This window comes from Staurois parvus, unplaced genomic scaffold, assembly GCF_062004578.1.
Source record: "Staurois parvus isolate SC_StPar_1 unplaced genomic scaffold, SC_StPar_1.0 ptg000520l, whole genome shotgun sequence".
Taxonomy (NCBI): Eukaryota; Metazoa; Chordata; class Amphibia; order Anura; family Ranidae; genus Staurois; species Staurois parvus.
Window position 1 is genome coordinate 893,323 of NW_028318316.1, and position 21,240 is coordinate 914,562.

General features: G+C 39.2%; 1 protein-coding gene across 4 annotated transcripts in view; it reads right to left on the reverse strand.

The window, feature by feature from the left end:
* Positions 1–21,240, reverse strand: part of LTBP1 (latent transforming growth factor beta binding protein 1) — a 496,680-nt gene that overhangs the window by 433,003 nt on the left and 42,437 nt on the right. For all 4 annotated transcript variants that reach the window (XM_089690181.1, XM_089690179.1, XM_089690180.1 and 1 more), the window contains exon 2: positions 6,996–7,066. In XM_089690181.1, coding sequence (XP_089546307.1) covers positions 6,996–7,066 — 71 coding nt within the window. The remainder of the gene's footprint in view (positions 1–6,995; positions 7,067–21,240) is intronic.

The following is a 21,240-nucleotide window of genomic DNA, read 5'->3' on the forward strand; positions in this document are numbered from 1 at the left end:
TAGTTCTTTTATTATTTAAAGTCAAAGGTCCCAGTTTGACTTGAAAACCCTTGTAAAATAGCCTAACACTTCAGGCTAAGGATAGTCGACCAGCAGAGGAAATAATGTGTAATAAGTATGTAAAATCTTTTGCGAATGGCTAAACTAATAGGTGTTTGGGCAAATGATTCTCCATAGCTACATGTGACAGCCTACTCCTGGTTGTTGGGGAGCCAGCACCTGCCATCATCCTAACAAGCAGGTCTGGTATGAGTTTTAGGCAGGAACCCATAAAAAAAAAGCATAGCCCTCCCCCCCCCCTCCAAATTCCATACCAGACCCTTTGAGCATGGCATGGATTTAAGGGTGACCCTTACACAACAAACAAGAAAAACAAAGCCCAAGGTTTTCCCCAAAATCCATACTAGACCCTTACCTGAGAATACAGACTGGGTGGCCTTGAAGGGGGGGCAGCATGTGCCCCTCCCTCCCTGAATCATACCAAGACACATGTTGTCAACATGTGGGGGTGGAGGGGGCTTTTTTTTATTAAACAGGACTTTTGGATTCCTATAAGCCCCCCACCTACAGACCCTTTCTTTTGGTGGTATTTGATCACCACTAGGATTTTTATTATTTTGAAATAATCAAAAAAAGACCAAAAAAAGAAGTATTTTTTACTTTCTGCTATAAAATATATCCAATAAAAGAATTTACAGAATCAAATTTCTTCATAAATTTAGGCCAAAATGTATTCTGCTACATAAAATCCCAGTAAGCGCATTTTAATCGGTTTGTGTGAAAGTTATAGCATCTACAAACTATGGGACTATGATAGTGAGGCAGACAATTTAACAGTAACTGACAATGGCTAGGAAGGGGTTAATAGGGGCAATCAAAGGGTTAAATGTGGGCCTAAAAATGTTTATTGTGTTTACTGTGTGGTGCTTTTACTAAGCTATGTGCCAATCTTTAATCCCTGCCTTGCAGGGAGAACAAAAATGCACATCGTCACTGTCTGTAGAGAGCTCTGTGTTGTTTACTAACACAGAGTTCTATTCTATTATTCGCTCCACGAATTACAGCACAGCTGGGGCAGGGGGCGTGCGCACACACCCCCTACTTGAAAATGCTGGATCACGTACTTTTATGATCCAGCACAGCGGGCCTACGCTGTCAACGTTTATGTACAGTGCGCAGTCCGCAATTGGTTATGTTCTGTTCAGATAAATTCAGTACTGGAGGCAAAATCTCCCTATAAAACCTAAAAGTAGCAATCCAGTTTTAATATATCTGACAAAACATGCATTTTGTATAAAGTGGAACAAAAAAAATGTCTTGCAGATAATCATCCAGCTTCCAGTGCATACACTGGAAAGAAAAGTTAAAGGCCGAAATGTGTTGTGCTGTGAGGGCTCACAGAGTGCAGAATACCCCGTGGGCAAGCCAAAATTCAATCAGACAACGACACAACTAAAATGTGCCAAGGGTGTTGGGGCTCTCCTGAAGATGTCCAATTACAGATGAAACTAGTTGAAGCAGTGTTCCTCATCCGATACATCACATCCCATCCAATCCTATCCCTGGAGTGCAAGACAGCTTCTGATTTCGGGGCAGTGGCAGCCATCTTAACAACAAGCACTATATGTACGTGTTGCCGATCCCTAGGTACATATACATATGAGTGCGGTGTAATTGGTATTTTTTGGGGTTTTGCCTGTAGCGCAGTTTTCATTGTTATTTGAATACATAACTGCAAAAATCTATATTTTCAATAAAATTTTCTGTGAAATAAATTGAGTTCAGATATTTACAGGAAATGTGCAAAGTAATTAAAAAGTAAATCTTCATTGAGAGAAATGAAAAACTCAATTAGTAATCCCCATTAATTGGGCACCACCAATATAGCTTGTTCCTTTCTCATGTCCTACTTAGTTACAAAAAACAAGTAAAAATGGATAAGAATTTATCTCACAGAGCAGTTTCCGTTATGCCCTGTGGTCTGTAATGTATTATTAGAGATTTAAAATCCTTGTTCAAGTGGTGTTTGAGTGTGTATTTCTACTTGCTTGCTGAAATCAATTCTAAGTCATGATAAACAATTATTAATTGACTCCAAGATTTGTTTCTTCATAGTAAAAGACATTGCCAGCTTCTCAGCGTACAGTAAAAACCGCGCTTTAGATTTGGTTTCAATAGACAACCTAAGCAACAGTGCCATCTGCAGCTCACTGTATTATATTGCTGAAAATCATGGAAATTTAAAAACTAGGTTCACTTTTTAAAAAAAAAATGGCTATACAGTCAAGGGGCTACAGTAGGTTAAAAAAAAAAACCTGCGACTTGGAAAAATTGATTAATACAAGTGCCACATGTGTAAGCCATCTGGTCCCCCCCCCCCCCCCAACCTCCCTGGAAGCCTAGCCAAAAAACTCTAGCCACAGTTATCATTCCCCATCTTGTCTTGTAGCTAGAAGGCTCCAGACTTGGGAGTTCACCCTGACATCACGAGCGAGCACTCTCCCCCATGCTCTCTTTCCCCAAGCTGCACCAACGTAGACCGAGGGAGAATGCTAACTCCTATCATGCCAGTGGCCAGCGCCAAATGGATAGAGTGCTCTAACAACAAAGCAAGACAAGGGAATGCTAACTATGGGAGTTTTCTTAACGACAGTTTCAAGAAAGCTGCACAGCATTTTTTTTCTATTTAGACTTAGACTGCATAGGCAATTTTCTTGAAAAGGTGAATTTAGTCTTCAAAGTATTTCTCAATAGGTAGGTAACTTTTGCTCCCTTTTGACCTGTACTAGTGTATTGTAGTTTGCAATTGAAAGAATTTCATTTAAATGTAAAGGAAAAGTCTGCTAGGTCTGTGACTTTACTGCTGCAGACAGCTGCAGGTGTCAGACTAATGATCAGGAAATTAACAGCACGGTTTCAAATCATGTGATCATCATGACAGCCAATTATGGTGGTTATTGGAAGAGTGTTTCTGCAAATTTGATTGACTTGCCTGAAGATTTGGCTGCACCCCTTGCTGCATATGAGCATCAGGTGAACTTAGATTCCCTAAATCATTATACTTAGATTTCCTGCCTAATTTACTTTCCTTTGTTGTTTAGATTTTCAAAGATTAGTTATGGTTATTGGATTGTTCGGTTAATTGTTTATGATAATTAGAATTTCTTTTTGTTTGTATCATAGGTAATTGATCAGGAGGTTAATTGCAGGTAGTTTAGATTTTCCGCAATTTTTTAAAATAAAAATGGAATGCAAATGTTACATTGTGGAACAGGCGTATAATCTGATGGCCTCTAATAGTGAAAAAGTTTCAGGCTCAGAGAGTGATTAACCATTTCATAGTTTTTCTTCAAGTGGTTTTGAAGGTTCTTTTTTTAAATCTTTAAACTAAAAAAAAATCATACTTACCTGCTCTGTGTAACGGTTTTGCACAAAACAGCCCTGGTTCTCCTCTTCTCGGGTCCCCTGCCAGCACTTCTAGCTTCTACCCCCTTCTGAGTGCCCCCAGAGCAAGCTGCTCACTCCCAAGCCGCCTCTGTATGTCTATAGGACACACAGAGGTTGGCTCAGCCCCACCCCCGCTCCCTCCTCACTGGCTGTGATTGATTGCCAATAGCTCCCACTGATGTGTCTGAGATGCTTCTGAGATCATTCACAAATCATTGACAAGTGACCTGTTTCTAGTTATTATTATTATACAGGATTTATATAGCGCCAACAGTGTGCTCAGCGCTTTACAATAGAAAGGGAGACAATACAGCAATAATACAGTTCAATACACGAGGGAAAGGAGGGCCCTGCTCCTTGGAGCTTACAATCTACGAGGGAGGGGCTAGTGGTACAAAAGGTAGTAACTGTGGGCGATGGACTGGTAGGAAGTAGAAGATTCCATTATTAGCTGAGGGCAGGATAGGCTTCCCTGAAGAGATAGGTTTTCAGAGATCACCTAAAAGTGAGCAGAGTAGGCGATAGTCTGGTAAATTGGGGTAGAGAGTTCCAGAGGATGGGGAAGCTCTGGAAAAGTCCTGGAGATGAGCATGGGAGGAGGAGACAAGGGAGCTAGAGAGCAGGAGGTCTTGCGAGGAGCGGAGAGTACGGTTTGGGTGATATTTAGAGACAAGATCATTGATGTAATTTGGGTCAGAGTTATAAATGGCTTTATATGTTATTGTTAATGTTTTGAATTTTATCCGTTGGGCAATGGGAAGCCAGTGGAGGGATTGGCAGAGAGGAGTGGCAGATACAGTACGGTTAGTAAGGTGGATGAGTCTGGCAGCAGCATTTATGATAGACTGAAGAGGGGATAGCCTGCGATTCAGTAGGCCAATGAGGAGGGAGTTGCAATAGTCAAAGAGAGATATACCAAGGGAGTGAATAAGTTGCTTAGTGGTTTCCGAGGTTAGGAACGGGCGTATCTTGGAGATGTTGCGGAGGTGAAGTCTACAAGATTTGGACAGTGATTGGATTTGGGGGTGAAAGGACAATTGAGTCTAGGATTACACCTAGTACCCTGGCATGAGGGGAGGGACTGATGATTGTGTTATTGATCTTGATGGAGAAGTCAGGGGAGGGGGCACGGGCTGGAGGGAATACTAAGAGCTCAGTTTTGGAAAGACTGAGTTTGAGGAAATGGAGTGACATCCATGCTGATATGTCGCTTAGTAGGTTAGTAATGCGAGAGGAGACTGAAGGGGTGAGGGGTAGAAAGATAGATTTGTGTGTCATCAGCATAGAGATGGTACTTAAAGCCATGGGAGTTTATCAAGTGACCAAGGGAGGAGGTGTAGATGGAGAAGAGAAGGGGTCCAAGGACAGAACCTTGAGAGACCCCTACAGAAAGAGGGAGTGAAGAGGAGGCAGCGTTATAGGTAACGCTGAAGGAGCGCTGCGATAGGTAGGAAAAGAACCAGGAGAGAGCAGAGTCTCTGAGACCAAGAGAGTGGAGTTTTTTGAGGAGGAGGGGATGGTCAACCGTATCAAAAGCCGCAGAGAGGTCAAGTAGTAAGAGTACAGAGTGGTGGCCATTGGTTTTAGCAGTTAGTAGATTATTAGTGAGTTTTAGTAGGGCAGTTTCAGTGGAGTGTAGTGAGCGAAAGCCAGACTGTAAAAGGTCAAGAAGGTTGTTGTCAGTGAGGTAGGAGCTCAGGTGATTGTAGACTAAGCATTCTAGGAGTTCAGAGCTAAATGGCAGCAGGGAGATGGGTCTTAAGTTGTTCAGGTTGGTGGGGTTCAGGGAGGGCTTTTTAAGTATGGGAGTGAAGTGTGCATGCTTTAGAGGGGAGGGGAAGGTTAGAGAGGGAGAGATTGAAGATGTGAGTGAGGGAGCATAGGATGGAAGAAGAGGGTTACCGTAGTAGTTGTGAGGGGACAGGATCCAGGGGGCACGTAGTGAGACAGGCTTCTGAGAAAACCTTAGTGACCTCTTCGGTAGTAGCAAGGTCAAAAGAGGAAAGTGTTGAGGGAGGTTTAGTATAAAGTATGCTAAGTGGGATGGATGTCTGTGCAGTGGCAATGCCCCTATGAATTGCGTCAATCTTGTTTTTGAAATGATTTGCAATCTCGTGAGCAGTGAGTGAGGTACTTGGTTGTACATTCTCATAGACTTGTAAAGGAATGCAACACCAGTGTGACACAAACAAAAGTCCATCAACAAATGCTCTTAAAAACATTGCAAAAATGATTTATGTAAGCAAATCAGTTTTAGAGCAAGTGTCAAATTAACCAATACACACTAAATATCATCTGAGCAACTAGGTTTAATGCGTTGTTTAATATATTCTGTGATGCCTTTAAAACAGTGGTCTCCAAACTGCGGCCTGGGGGCCGAATGTGGCCCTTTGCTTACCTTTATTCGGCCCTAGGGGCACTTTTCCTCCCACTGATACAAGACACTATTCCCTTCCTCCCACCAACAATTGGGCATAATTACTGCTACTGACAACAATGAGGCACTATTTCTCCCATTGACACCAACAATGGGACACTATTCTTTCCACTGATACAAATGATGGGGCACTATTCCTCCCACTGACACCATTGATGGGGCACTATTTCCCCCTACTGACACAATAGGACACCATTCCTCACACTGACACCAATGATGGGGCACTATTCCTCCCACTGACACAATTGGACACTATTCCTACCACTTACACTAGTGAAGGGGCACTATTCCTCCCCGTAATACCAAAGATATATTGTTTACGCCCACTGATGCCAGGCCAATTTCTACTCCCAATAGCCACAATCCGGCCCCCCGAAAGTTTGATGTACAGTAAACTAGCCCTTTGTTTAGAAAGTTTAGAGACCCCTGCTTTAGAATATTAACACAGACGTTTTTGTTAAAAGTGTAATGAAGGGCAAAACTTTTTTTAGTTTGGATAGAATGGGAAGCTATTAGAACATCTGTTCAGTTTTTATTGCTGTCTGTATCCCCATTAGGGAGATTCACCCTCTGTATTTGTCTTGTTTACCATTATCACTGAAAATGAACGTAAAAGAAAATCCCAAATTTTGGGCTGACACCAGAACAGTAATAGCGGTGAAAACTTGTTCTGGTGACCATGATCATGCCCCAGGATTCTCTCTCTTTGGAGGGATTTCTTCTCACTTCCTGTTTTAGCCATGTGACATGAAGTAAAGGAAATCTCCCGAATAGGAAACACCTGGCAAAAAAAAATCTGACTGGGGTTATAACCCTCCCTTACTAAATCCAAAATGTAAAAAAATATATATTTTAATAAAAAGTATTTTTCCTGAAAGTTTGCCTTTCCTAAACTGTGGAACTAACATCATGTGACAAAAAAAATTGGAACTACCATTTTATTTTCTACGTCTAAAAAGATTTTTTAGACATGTGCAAAAAATCCAAACTGGTTCAGACAGTGGAGGGGTTAAGCCACAACAATAGAGTTTGTTTATTATGTTTCACATCTAAAATGTTATTACAGGATTTCTATATGAAGATAAGGGGTCAGTTGGAACTGAATACTTACGTTTTGTACATCGTTCAGATCCAGTTGATTTACTCCAACCATGACAGCACTTGCCTCCACAGACATTAACCCTGAAACAAGTAGATTTTACATTATTGGTATGTACATAGTATGTATACTATATTTCCTGTACACATGTATACTAGATAATAGTTTCAATTTCTGTTACGTACAAGAAACCTTCTCACTTCTGTACACCTGGCTCATTTCTATGGGATTTCCTGGAAAGCTAAGAATACCCTATGGGGTTGATTTACTAAAGACAAATAGGCTGTTCATTTTGCAAGGGATGTTTCTCCAGACATTAAAAAGAATACCCAATTAATTGTGAGCTTCATCAGCAGAGCTTCAACTTGTTCACTAACCTCTGGGGAGAATTCCCTTGCAAAGTTTAACTTCCCTTGGAAAAGCAAACATTCTATTTGTCTTTAGACAATCAACCCCTATGTGTTAAGACTCTCTCCACGTAGCACACAGAGACATCCCACCATATCTCTATTACTGGTATTACTGGTGCAAAGTGCTGTCATTCATATTTCTTTTGCCAGCTGCATGTAAACTCTGCTATTAAAGTCAGAGGTTAAAATGTCCTTTTTTAACAGGTAAGATTTACTGTTTTGTTTAAACAACAAATAACATAAAATTCATCAAACCAAACATATTCTACTCATTCTGAGCATAAAAATATATTCTGCAATTCAGTAGTTCGAACCTGCTGCACTAAGTAATGTAATCAGTAGCAAGATGGTGGGTGCTGTTTAATGGGGGCTTGGGCAGGAAGAAGACTCTTTTATATTGATAGCAGAGAACCCCCTTAAAATGTGAACACTAGAGGTATTGAGATGTGAGATATTCAGAATGTGCTTAGAACATGAGTTCATCCTAAAATTCAAGCAAAGAGAGTGTATGGGTATGTGGAACTTTAAATATACCGCTGGTAGCCACATTGTACAACAATAACCATTTGATAGAAAAAAAATTAATTTTATTAAAATATTTGTAAAATCTAGACAAAGTATCAAACTATACATAGCATACAACCATCACAGTTCTTGCAATGCATAGCTGTATGTGTTTTCTCAATGGTCTACGCGTTTCGCAGTTTCAACTGCTGCTTCAGGACCGACCAGGAATATTGATAGTTGGAGGGTTTGGAAAAATTATACAGTCTAATTTAAAATCAATTCTAGAGAGAAAGAAAAAAACAGAAACAACTACATTGAACAAAAATTAAATTTTGTTCTGATAATGTCATTATTTTATTTGTTAGTTCAATATAGTTATGTTTCTCTTTATTTCCCAAGTGGAAATTCACTTCAAGGTCTATTTGTCATTAACCTCCTTGGCGGTATTCCCGAGTGTAGCTCGGGGTAACATTTCAGTACCAAGAGCGGTAACCCCGAGCTACACTCGGGAATACCATGCGGCACTGCTCCGGCATGTGTTCTTCACTTACCTTACCCTGCGCTCCCACGATGTGTCCCCTGCAGTGTCCCCGGCCATCTCCTCCGGCCGATGCCGGCATCCGGCTTCTGTGTCCTGTCCCTGGGACGTCGGGACGTACGGGCGCCGCCGCCGCCGGCGGCGGGAAATTTAAAAATTTTAAAAAATGTCATTTTTTTTTTTTTTCATTTTACACAGTAAAACATTGCTGTTTCAACCTATTTCACATACATATTGTCCCTAGTGCTTTGTCCTGCGCCCTGCCTGCATTTTGTCTGTTCTTTCTGCCTGGAAACTGAGAAATGTCCATGGCGTCCAAAAAGTGTCCCTTTAGGTCAAAAGCGGGTTTAGATCAGCTAGAGAACAGCGATAGTAAATCAGAACCACTTACAGAATTGAGTGATAATGATTCGTGGGGGAAATTCGTCATCAGAAACTGAAAGCGATTTTGCGACTGAGCTCAGCAATGTGCGAACTTGGCGCTCTATTTCACATTTCAGTGTTTTTGGTTTGATTATATTATTGAATTAAATTTTTTATTATTTTTATGATTATTTATTAAATTATAATTTATGATTTTGTGTTTCAAATTTTGTCATACCCGGGATGTTGTCTAGACTCTTGTTCGGACAGATTTCAGTGAGTTTTTCCTAAAAATTACAGCCTACAATAAAAAAAATACATATTTCCATGCAAAAAAATGGTACCGCTTTCAGCACCAAAAATCTGAAATAATCATACCGCCAGGGAGGTTAAAACAGTTTGAGGCGATATATCACTTAAAGTGGTAGTAAAGTCTGTTTTTTAACCTATATCTACAGGTAAGCCTATAACAAGGCTTACCTGTAGGTACTGTCAATATTTACCTGTGTAGAGCACCGGCGCATGCACTCTGAAGGAACGGCATGCCCGTGCCATTCATTCAGAGCTGTGTGCTGCAAAAAGTGACTCCCGCACATGCGCAGGAGTGACATCATTCCAGCCCAGTCATTCATGTCGCTGGGGCCCGCAAACCCAGAAGAAGGACCAAGAGATGGATGGAAGCCTTGGCAGCTATGACAACGCACCATTGGAGGGCTTTGTTTAAAGTAAGTTTTACATAATGGGCACAATTCACTAAGCGGTATCTTACCGCATCCAAGTATGCGGTAGGATATCGCACAGCACTTTAAAAAAAAAGTTTGAATTAATTAAAAAACGCTACTAAAATACCGCAGGAGTTATTTTATCAAGTCATGCGTTATTTTAGTAGTGAAAACCATGCGTTAAAGTTGCAGCTGTCAGCGGGGTTCCCCACTTAATTATTGCATGCATTTAATTATTTCCTTTTGTGAATTGACTTTAAGGTCTTTTTATGCAGTATTTACGGAGTGTTTTTGCTATTTTCAGTAAATACCGCATACTAGCGATAGTGAATTGACATTTTCACTATCTCATGCGATATGTGGTCATGTGACTGACTTAACTCATGCGATAAGCTTTAGTGAATTGTGCCCAATGTGCTAGTATGCAATGCACATTTGCCTTTATCTAGCACGGGAAAACCTTTTTTTTTTTTACTACCGCTTTACATGAAGTCAAAATGTTTTAATAACATGTCTGCATAATAGATGATGATAGAAACTATTATATAGACTCAAGAATATGAACTTAAAAAGATCTGATTACATTGCACTAATGCTGATATGTCTGTTTTGCATTTAACACCATTCCTAGAGAGCTTTAGATGCCTGATATTCTAATTTGTTAATTCACACATATATTAAGCTTGTGGCCATGACATCAACATTTCTAGAGGGTCAGAAAAAGAAGTCTAAATTTGTGCATGGTGTACTCACATACCAATGAATGAAAAAACATCAGCTGAGACCTCTCCTTCCATTACAGTCATAAGTATTCACACATCAAAAAATAAACTGTTAGCAATATTAAAATTAAAAAATATAATATTGTTTGTATCAAAACCAAGCTCTTAAGGCTTTAGGCAGGCTGGGTTCAAAAAACACTGCGTTTACAATCATTTGCCATTTTTACTTTCAGCCTATAAAAGCACCTCTATGTTTGCTAATGTGTCCATGCACACATAGGCATTTAAAGGCACATTAGAAGAGTAGCATTTACAGGCTGAAAGAAAAATAATCAAAAGTGCGTTCAGGAGAGGAGCTGAAAAACAGAAAAAACACTGAATGTTCCCAAATGCATGTAAAAGCATCTAAACATGCCTAAATGCTAGATGTGTTTAGGCGCACTTGAACATTAATGCAACGGCCAGAATAAATTACTAATCTGGCCAATGGAATCCATTAAAGCTTGAACACTTGATGTGCCTAAATGCGCCTAAATGTGTGTGCAATAAATGGCCCATTTTTAAGCAGTTTTTCTCCTGCCAGATGTTGTGATGGCTTTAGTCCAGGGGTACCCAAGCTCTTAGGCTCTTCACCTCATCAACTACAAATAATGATAATAGTAGTAATAATAGATAACAATAATATACTTGTGAGTATTGTCAACACTTCCACTTGGTAGCAGCAGCTGCCATGATGATTGTTGAGTATTTAGTAAATATATAGCAATTAGTTCTTTGGCATTATTACTCTCGCAATGAGTGTACTCACTGGCTCTCTAAAAGAATCTGAGTAGGGTGTACTCACAGGCTCTCCAAGAGAGTTTGAAGTAGGGGAGTATGCTCAATAGAGGACATGAACATCTACATACAGTTGTGTTCAAAATAATAGCAGTCAGACATCACTAACCTGATCAATCACTGTTTTTGGTAGAAATTATATTTCTACATGGCAAATAATTTACTAGCAGGTGTAGTAGAGTAATAGAAATCCAACAGACCCAACAGTCATGACATGCATGCTGCTGATTCTGTGTAATTGAATCACTAATTGAAAGGGGCATGTTCAAAATAATAGCAGTGTGGAGTTCTTTTAGTGAGGTCATTCATTCTTTGAAAAACAGGTGGCAATTATTGCCCTTATTTAAGGAAGGAAGGCAGCAAATGTTGTACATGCTGGTTACAGTGCATTTCTCTCTAAAATTCTGAGGAAAATGGGTCGTTCCAGACATTGTTCAGAACAGCGTACCTTGATTAAAAAGTTGATTGGAGAGGAAAAAACATATAAAAAAGTGCAGAAAATGATAGGCTGCTCAGCTAAAATGATCGCAAATGCTTTAAAATGGCAACCAAAACCTGAAAGACGTGGAAGAAAGCGAAAAACTACCATTCGAATGGATAGAAGAATAGCCAAAATAGCAAGGACTCAGCCAACAATCAGCTCCAGGAAGATCAAAGAATGTCTAAAATTATCTGTGAGTACTGTTACAATTAGAAAACGCCTATGTGAAGCCAAGCTATCTGCAAGAAGCCCCTGCAAAGTCCCACTGTTGAAAAAAAGATGTGCTGAAGAGGATTCAATTTGCCAAAGAGCACATTGACTGGCCTAAAGAGAAATGGCGCAACATTTTGTGGACTGATGAAAGTAAGATTGTTCTTTTTGGGTCTAGTGGCCGGAGACAGTTGGTCAGACGACCCCCAAACACTGAATTCAAGCCACAGTACACTGTGAAGACAGTGAAGCATGGTTGCGCAAGCATCATGATATGGGGATGTTTCTCATACTACGGTGTTGGGCCTATTTACCAGGGATCATGGATCAGTTTGAATACATCAGAATACTTGAAGAGGTTATGCTGCCTTATGCTGAAGGGGAAATGCCCTTGAAATGGGTGTTCCAACAAGACAACGACCCAAAACACACCAGTAAACGTGCAACATCTTGGTTCCAGACCAACAAGATTGACGTTATGGAGTGGCCAGCCCAATCCCTGGATCTTAATCCAATAGAAAACTTGTGGGGTGACATAAAAAATGCAGTTTCTGAGGCAAAACACGAAATAGAGAAAACCTGTGGAATGTAGTCCAATCATCCTGGGCTGGAATACCTGTTCACAGGTGCCAGAAGTTGGTTGACTCCATGCAACACAGATGTACAGCAGTTCTCAGAAACAGTGCTTATACAACTAAATATTAATTAGGTGATTCAAAGGAAAGCAAAATCTTCAAACATTTTTCAGTTTATATAGTGAATGTTTGAGTTTGTAAAGAATACAAACACTGCTATTTTTTTGAACAGTCTAATATTCACTTTTCTTCAATTTCTTTAGAGGAACAACACAAATTTGATATATTTTTCTTCATGTTTTGATTTGGAATAGAATGTGTAGTGTTCCCAATGCATTTGTGTGTATGGAAATAAAAGCTATTAGAAGGATTTTGAGCTTTATTCACTTTTTTCAACACACTGCTATTATTTTGAACACAACTGTATATCCTATCTGGAAGAGGGAGGGTGTAAGATCACAGAAATGCAATGCAAAGCAAGCTGATAAATGAGCCCGGTAACAAAAACAACATAAAGCTGATTACTGACTGCTCTCGCTGGCAGCTGACCATCAAACCTTGGGTATCACTGTCTAGCTACTGGACACATCATCTTTAGGACAAGGGACTAGGGTGGAGGTCTATAGATACCTCAAAAGATTAATTGACCCCAATTGACCTTCCATCATTTATCGACCACATGTTGACTCTCAGGCATTTACTGACCCTATTTTAATCTAAGCAATTTAGCAACTCCTTAGATCAAGCATGCTTAACCCATGGCCTGCGGAGCCATTTTATGTATCCGAAGACCTCAAACCTATGGCAACCCACACAGCCTTCTTCAGATACACATAGTTCTACTGAATGATTGCTGGACCTCCATATGCCTGGCAGCTGTCATACACAAGCCGCTATTGTGACCAGCTCCCTGCTCTTCTCTTTCCATCCTAACAGACAGATATGGGGAAAGGAGCCTTTAGCAGAAGGGATTACATCTAGCGGCATCCATACAGGTGTTCTGAAGGTGGAATTTTCACAGTTGTGTGATGAGCTTGGTGTCATTTCAGGAGCATGTGATTGCATTATGTGACATTTTATCTTTGCATAATAAAAAAATGTATTGCGCTGCTGGGGTATGCGCTTCTTTGGTCTGTTGTTTTTTGTTTAGATTATCCACAGTCCTTATTTTGGCAAAAAGACCCTTATATAGTGAAGGCTGCAACACTGGTTCAGAACTTTTCTAGCTGGTCACACGCAAAACTGGGATTGTGATCTGGTTAATAAAAAATATGATTTTTGTGATTGTGATTAAACAGTGGGTATCCAATAGGGATTGGTCCCATGGAAAATGATGATCCTGATTGTTGTTTAAAATCTTCATTGTGCTACTCAAAATCTAAAATTTGAAATTCGAAACCATTTTATTGTGGCCTGCGACCGATTACCAAATCACCTACCTGGCTCGTGCTCTTCAAATGTTTGAGCACCCTTGCCTTAGTCCTATTATATTTGGGGGGGTCAATACTGACCACATTGGAGAACCTTGCTTTGGTCCCATGTGACTCAAGTGGTGCTTAAGATAACATAGTGTACGAATGACAACTGATTAAAACCAAGCATTTCTAAACAAATTCTGTAGCACTGGAACATTCTAATGTAGATTATTTTTATGAAAGCTTGAACCTAACAAGATTGTTTACAAAATTTCTAAATGGCCAAGTCACACTAAATTATCATTTTAAAGACATAAGATTAGAAAGATCTGAGGTCTGAATTGCCAGAAATCCATTTGACAAACCACTCTTTAAAGACCCACTTCAAAAGATCAGAACGATTAACTATTTTGGAGCTGTTTTCCCCCTTCCTGTCTATTTGATGAAAAAAGTGAAGAAAAATACTCCTATGGGGACAGCAATAAAAAAACAAATGTTCCAGTAGAATAAGGAAACTGCAGAAGCCCTGCCTGTATTTTATGTCCTTTTCTGCTGAAGAGATTTCACTTAATTTCTTGTCCAAGTGTCAGACGGAACAGGAAGATAAATGTCTTGGGGCACAGAGAGCATTTATAACTATGTAAAATCTGCCTAAATATCTTTTCAGCACGGATACAGCATTCCAGCCCTAAAAGAAGTTAAAATTCTTCCCCATTTTATTATACATGGTGTAAATGAGAAGAAGGGCTAAAGCTATTTTGTAGGTCGCAGGACTGCACTAAGTTCTGCGAAAGCCCGCGGTCGGCTGCTGTTACTGAGCTGGTCCAAGCTCTAATGAGATCCCCGATGTCCAGATTCACCCAGATGCCTGGACTGGCAGTTAGCTCAGTCTCTCAGAGCGGTACTAAGAGTCTGAGACAGTCGCTACTGCCCCTTCCCCTCCCCACAGCAGTGAAGACAGAGAACTGAGCAAACAGCAGTCCTTGATTGCTCAGTTCTTAGTCTTAGAGGTAGCGTGGGACAGCTGTAGCATCAGATTGAATCTAATCGGTACTGCATCCACCTAGGTGAGTATATGTGTTTGGTTTTCTTTTTAATTCCCAAACGTCTCTTTTGTTTCAGAAAATAGTCATTATTTAAGGTTTTTCCATGCATGTTTCAGTTTCTACCTACAACCTAAAATTATGCTGTTGGTTTGATTGATTAGCTTCCAGCCAAACAGGTACGAGAGAGAGATAGAGAGAGAGAGAGAGAGAGAGAGAGAGAGAGAGAGAGAGTGTGTGTGTGAAGTGAAGGGGGTGGCTTTCAATTCACTGTACAGCACTACACTGTGAGTTCTGACCGAGAAAAGAATAAACAAAATAAGGAGTCAATCAGTTACATTGCAGTGCTCATGTACTAAAAAAAGGATATTTTGATAGAATGAGTGAGCAGAGTGATGAGCCCATTAATATGCTGCTTCTCCATTCACTTGCACAACACCTGTAAATCTTAGGCTCCATGCACACTGGGCGTTTTTATAACGTTGGTAACATTAGCTGTGTAAAGTAACGTTAAAAACGTGAGTTTTTCAGTGTTTTTTAGCATTTTTGCATTAGCGTTTAGCTAAGGTAAAAAAAAGTCCAAAAACGTCAGTTTGCCACGTTTTACTGCGTTTTGCAGCATTAGAGCTTTTTTACAGCTAAAAAAACTCCTCTAGAAACCCACTAGTTCTGGGTTTGTTTTCCAGCCAAAAAACGTTGATTACAGTATATGTGTGCATGGACACATAGGATAACATGCTGGGGGGTTTACTGGCTGTAGAAAAAAAATGTCAAAAGCCAAAAACAGCCGCTGTAAAAACATCCAGTGTGCATGAGGACTTACATAACTGCATGAGAAAAAAAAATCAGGATTGTGTTGTATGAGAAACTGTGTAAATTTCAGGATTGGATGGACAGTGACACAAATACTTTGGCAGATCATATTTAGTTTGTGTATTTAGATGTTTGTGAAGTTATTCCAGGTTATGCCTAACTAGGCTTAAAATTGTCCTCTCCTTCTCCCAACATCTATGCTAACTAACTTGTGTAAGAAAGATATCCATGCCTGCCTATACCCAGGCCACTCAGGTCCTGTCATATGATCTGGCTCCTGTGTCAGCCAATGTGGCTTCAGGGGAGAGGGCCATTGAAGCCTGTGGGTGACATCACTGCTCCAGATTTTACTAGCCGTAGTTGCAGCGCTCTCTCCTCTCCCCTGCATCCACCGCTTGCAGGCACAAGACCTGAGGAGCCTGGAAATAAGTATGTATAGCTGCCACCACCACAACTCAACAATAGTTATGATATTTTCAGTATGGTTTACAAAGGCAACGCCTCTCTAATCAAGTAAATCCACTGTTTCTCCAGTGATATAAGGTTTGATTTAATATCAGCAAATGGGATGTTCATTTTGCAAAGGATTGTAGTTTACAAGGGAATTTGCCTTGGAGCTTAGTGAAAGTGGTGAAATTTCATTTTTTTTAAAATACCCAATCAGATGCAAGAAAAGTAAAAAAGAACAGCATTTTTGCTTGTATATGATTGGATGATGGAAGTGAGTAGAGCTTCATCTCATAACCTAAGCTTTGGGGAAAATTCCCTTGCAAAGTGCAACTTCTCTAGCAAAGTGAACAGCTTTGTTGACTTTTAGTAAATCAATTGCCAGTCTTCTGCACCTGTACCATGTTCAAAATGAGCAAATCTGCTTCCCTCTTATGATCAAAGTCAAGACATATTTGGACACATAAAAGGAAAACAACAGATGGTCTTTGACACAGACACTGACACATTCCTTAGTAATAAGCACTGGCACGGTTTTCCTTGTTTTATTAAGTAATACAGCATTGGTCCTTATCTATATTAAGGAGATACAGATCAGACTTCAAGAAGTAGCCTGCATGAGAACAATAAATACTGCAGCGTCTTGTACTCGTGGCCTAGAATATGTGAAAACAGTACTAGTTTATTGATGTCACATTATATATCGTATAATATATATCACATTAACAGAATTGGTAGTTTAATTCTGAATTGCAATAACCTGAATTCTTCAAAACATAAACGTAAACAAAAAGCATACATTATTCCGAATTATTTCACCTTTCCAATGGCACATATTAGCATTTAATTACATTATATGCAACAACGATTCATTCTTCTCTAGGGGTTCAGCTACTGTCTGTCCCAAAAGTACCCATAATTATGGAGACTCTGTGCTATCCAAAGCTGACTCCTGATGAGTTTTTCTTTTTCTACAAAGAACCCAACATTTGGATTGCTGTTTTTTTAAATGCTGCAAATAATAAAGTGGTTAATAAGACAGGATAATTCTAGTTTCTTAACAATATAACACACTGAACAATTGTGCTCACACTGCAGCTCAACTGTCACTTTCAATTCTTTTCCCCCTTGCCTTGTCTGAATCTGGGTGTCTACTTAGAAACAGAAGCAGGTGCATAAAGCTCAATATTTGAGAGGGATGTTGCGTGATTCATCTATCAAGAGTCAGAGGCTAAAGGACAGTCACTGGTTGAGGACCAAGGAAAATGAAGGAGATAAAGTGGAAGTTTTATGGCAGTAAAAGAGGGGGGAAGGGGCAACAGCTAATGGGGAACAAGGCGGGGGGGGGGGCAGAGATGGTAGAGTAAGCAAAGGGCTGGAAAGAGAGGAGGCAGAGTGTGAGCTGATTAAGTACTGGGGAGAATGATAAAAAGACAAAGCAAATTTAGAAGATCATGAATGGGGAAGATGAGGACAGGGGTAAATGAAGAGCATGAGCTTTTTTAATTATCAAGGATAGCAAGACAAACATAAGGCAAAAACAAAATATGATTGGAGGTAAGAGAGAAAAGGCAATGACATCTGATCATAGACAGGGATACAGAAGTTTGAACATAATTTGATCATGGAGCTTTTAGAGAATAGGCAGACTGGGACTAAGCATAGTAAGAGGACAGAAGGGAAAAGGACTGTGGCTAAGGTGAAAGGTAGAGCAGAAGCTAATCATGCCCAAGTGAAAGAGGAGGCAGAATGAGAACTGATTATAGCTAAGGGTGGAGGGAAGAAAAAGTATAAGCATATAATGTTCCACTGAAAGAGAAACTAGTCATAGACTGTAAAGTGAAGAGGAAGCTGAATGTGGACAGGGATGGGGAGGTCATGTATGAGTTGTCATTTATTTCTCCTGTGAGTGAATCTGTGGTGCTGCCCTTAAATTATTAGGGATATACTGTATCTTGGATTTTTAAATACTATCAGTGATAAGGAACCAAAGCAGTGGGCTGGCATGAGAAATGGGATAGAATTATACGTGACCTGATACCATATTTCGTTATCAAAAGTTATGGGTTAGTCAGGGGACCAAATGTAGAAGGTATAGTTATCGGCCAAACAGCATGCATGAAAACCACATAGAAGCTTGTCTGTGAACTAGGAGGCTGGCCCTATGGTCTGCACTATTCAAGATCTTGCAGGTATCTGAGCTCTAGACCATTGCTGAGAAATTAAATCTGTAGGGAGACCTGTGAACTATAAATTGACAATCTTTTTAATGAAGAAAAAGAACCATCATAAATGGTGGTGGTTCCTTTTGTTAGGAAAGTTCAGTGAAAAAACGAACCCAAACTGACCATCTCAGAAAACTGAATTACATTTCTCTGGAAAGCTCAAGGTTTTGTAATTTTACCAGTGTTAGGGGTTTAGTTCAACTGGTTGATCTGTGTAAGAATAGCTGCAAACTGAGGGATGGACAAACAACTACTAACAGGCCCATTGTGAACAATATGTAAACTGGGGACTGTATGCACCTTAGGAGCCACCCGCAGGGCCACAACCCAACTCTGGCACCAGATGAGGCAGCAACCATTGCCTTGTAATACTAATGTGAGAACAAATACCAGGTTGTATCCTAGCATGAGGAACCAATATCTGATACCAGGAGAACAAAAAAACACTCACATAACCTTCTCAAGAGAGAATAAGTTCAGCTAAACTTTCCTCAGTTTGGTTGCCCTTCTCTGCACTTTTTCCAGTTCTCCAATATCCTTATTATGGACAAGTGCCCAAACTAAACTGTATATTCCAGATAAGTTCATATCAGTTACTAAAGCTTTAATTAAAATTTTGTTTTTATTTATTTTATTTTTTTTATTTTAGGGCAAGATGATGTTTATCTCTGGTGTCTTTGCTTGCTTTTGAAACTACAGCTTGGCACAGTATGCTTTTATTAATTATATGATCTACCAGAACACCCAGATCCTTCTCGACCCCTGACTCTCCAAATTGTTCTCCTCCTAGTATGTATGATGCATACATGTTTTTAGTCCCCAAGTGCATAACTTTACATTTATCAACATTAAACCTTTTTTGCCACATGCTTTTTTCGAGAGATAGATGGATAGATAGATAGATAGATAGATAGATAGATAGATAGATAGATAGATAGATAGACAGCCAACTTGTGTTCAGATATTATGGCTGGTTTATTTTAGTATGAAACAAACATAGCCTGCAATGTGAACCCATACAGGTCATTTTAATAAAATCCTCTGTGGACGCTTTTCAACACGTACTGATTTGGCACTTGTTAATATCTACATTCATCAGATAGCTTGTCAAATTTTTGCCCATCCCTATACTATGTGTAAACAAATTCTCCCCAGGTTTAGTTAACTATTTGAAGCTGTGCTATTATAGGTACATACCAGAACCGAAAGATAAAACTGCAGCTGCACAAATATAAAGGGTGAAGGAAGTCAGGTGACTCCATATAATTTTTATTAATGGTATGAACACCCCCCCCCCCCCCCCCCCAAAAAAGAAAAACACAATATAAATCCTGCTTTGACTTGATTCTGTTAATTCATGTATGACAAACCATAGTGATAATTTCATTTTTGTAAGGTACCTATAAATATATTTTAACATTTTAATTTGCTCTCTATCAGTTCATTATATATCAGACAACGATATCAGTGAGATGATATCACAAATCTTCTGGTTCTGTCTCTGAACAATTTGTACTTTACTTAATCTGTGTACCTTGCACAAAAATAACAGGTCTAGTGGTCTTACTATATCCGTTCAGATAATTTCTCATTTTTGTATATAGCAAAAACATTTTGACTGTATTATTGATTTCTAAATATACATTTGATTTTTAACAAAAATGCAACTATAACCATTATATTTATGTACTTCATATTTAATTTACATCATTAAAAACAATTTTTGGGTGGAACAAGTGAAAATGGTAGCTTCAGTAATAGAAAAGAACTGAACTAATAATCTGTACATCACTTCTATCTGTTCTCTGAATTAATAGTATAACTTAACAGGGTGCATGTACATTGCTTCCATTCTCTTCTACATCCCACCACGTATGAGCCCTGCATTGATTTGTTTAGCTTCATGACTCAAAAATGATACTTCCTAAGAAAGCACAGGATATGTACAGGAATCAGGGAACACAATCTAATAAAGTGGGCCCTTTGAGTGGGCTCCACCAACACAGTTTGAACAGCAACTCTGGGAAGCCAAAGTAATGAGCATCAATGGATCTAACGTATGCTTGTCTCTTTCCATCCATGTGGAGCACAACCTCACACTGGCCAAAAGTGAATTTGTTTTGCCTCCTTTGTGCTGATTTTAGTACTTGGTTACAGCAAGACTGCCTTTTGATTTTTTTTCATTCTCAAAAGCTTATAACGGTCTGGTTCTTATATGTGCCAAAAGTGACTTAATAGTTTTGCACGTCGTTGCAGATTGTTCTTTGCACAATTTCAAAGCAATATAAAAGCTGAAAAATTGGTAGGATGCCCATATTATTTGTAGCTGCTGAGACACACAAAAATTAATCATCAATCCATTTTCATAAAATTTTACAAATGTACCCTTTATGTCTTTGTACATATAAAAGAAAAAAATCAGATATAGCATTATTGATGAATTCTCACTTTAACTTTCTCACCAATGGGTTCTGGCTCTAGTCCTGAATTTAGCTGAACAGCACAATAGGCAATAATCGTCTGTTCATTTATCATATTGTCTATGTCATTTGTCTATTTCATTTAGGAATATGAATTCCTTTTATTGGGAAATTGTTTATTCCAGAATAATACTACATCTAAAATATGACTGTGTTTAAATAAACCAGTGAACTATGTGTTACTCCACTGGTATCAAACAAGCTATAATTCATGTTTTTTCAAAAATAACTTCATTTTATGTATTTTTGAATGCTTATATGAGATGCTGCATCATGCAACATGAGCTAACTAATAACCCATGGAGGGCTCTTTTGCTTCTTGAAAAATGAATAAAACATGCTTGGGACAATTACACATCTATACTAAATATATATATATATATATATATATATATACAGTAATATGAATTTTCAAAAACTGGGACAGACTCGACTCGATGGACCACTTGGTCTCTTTTCTGCCATCACT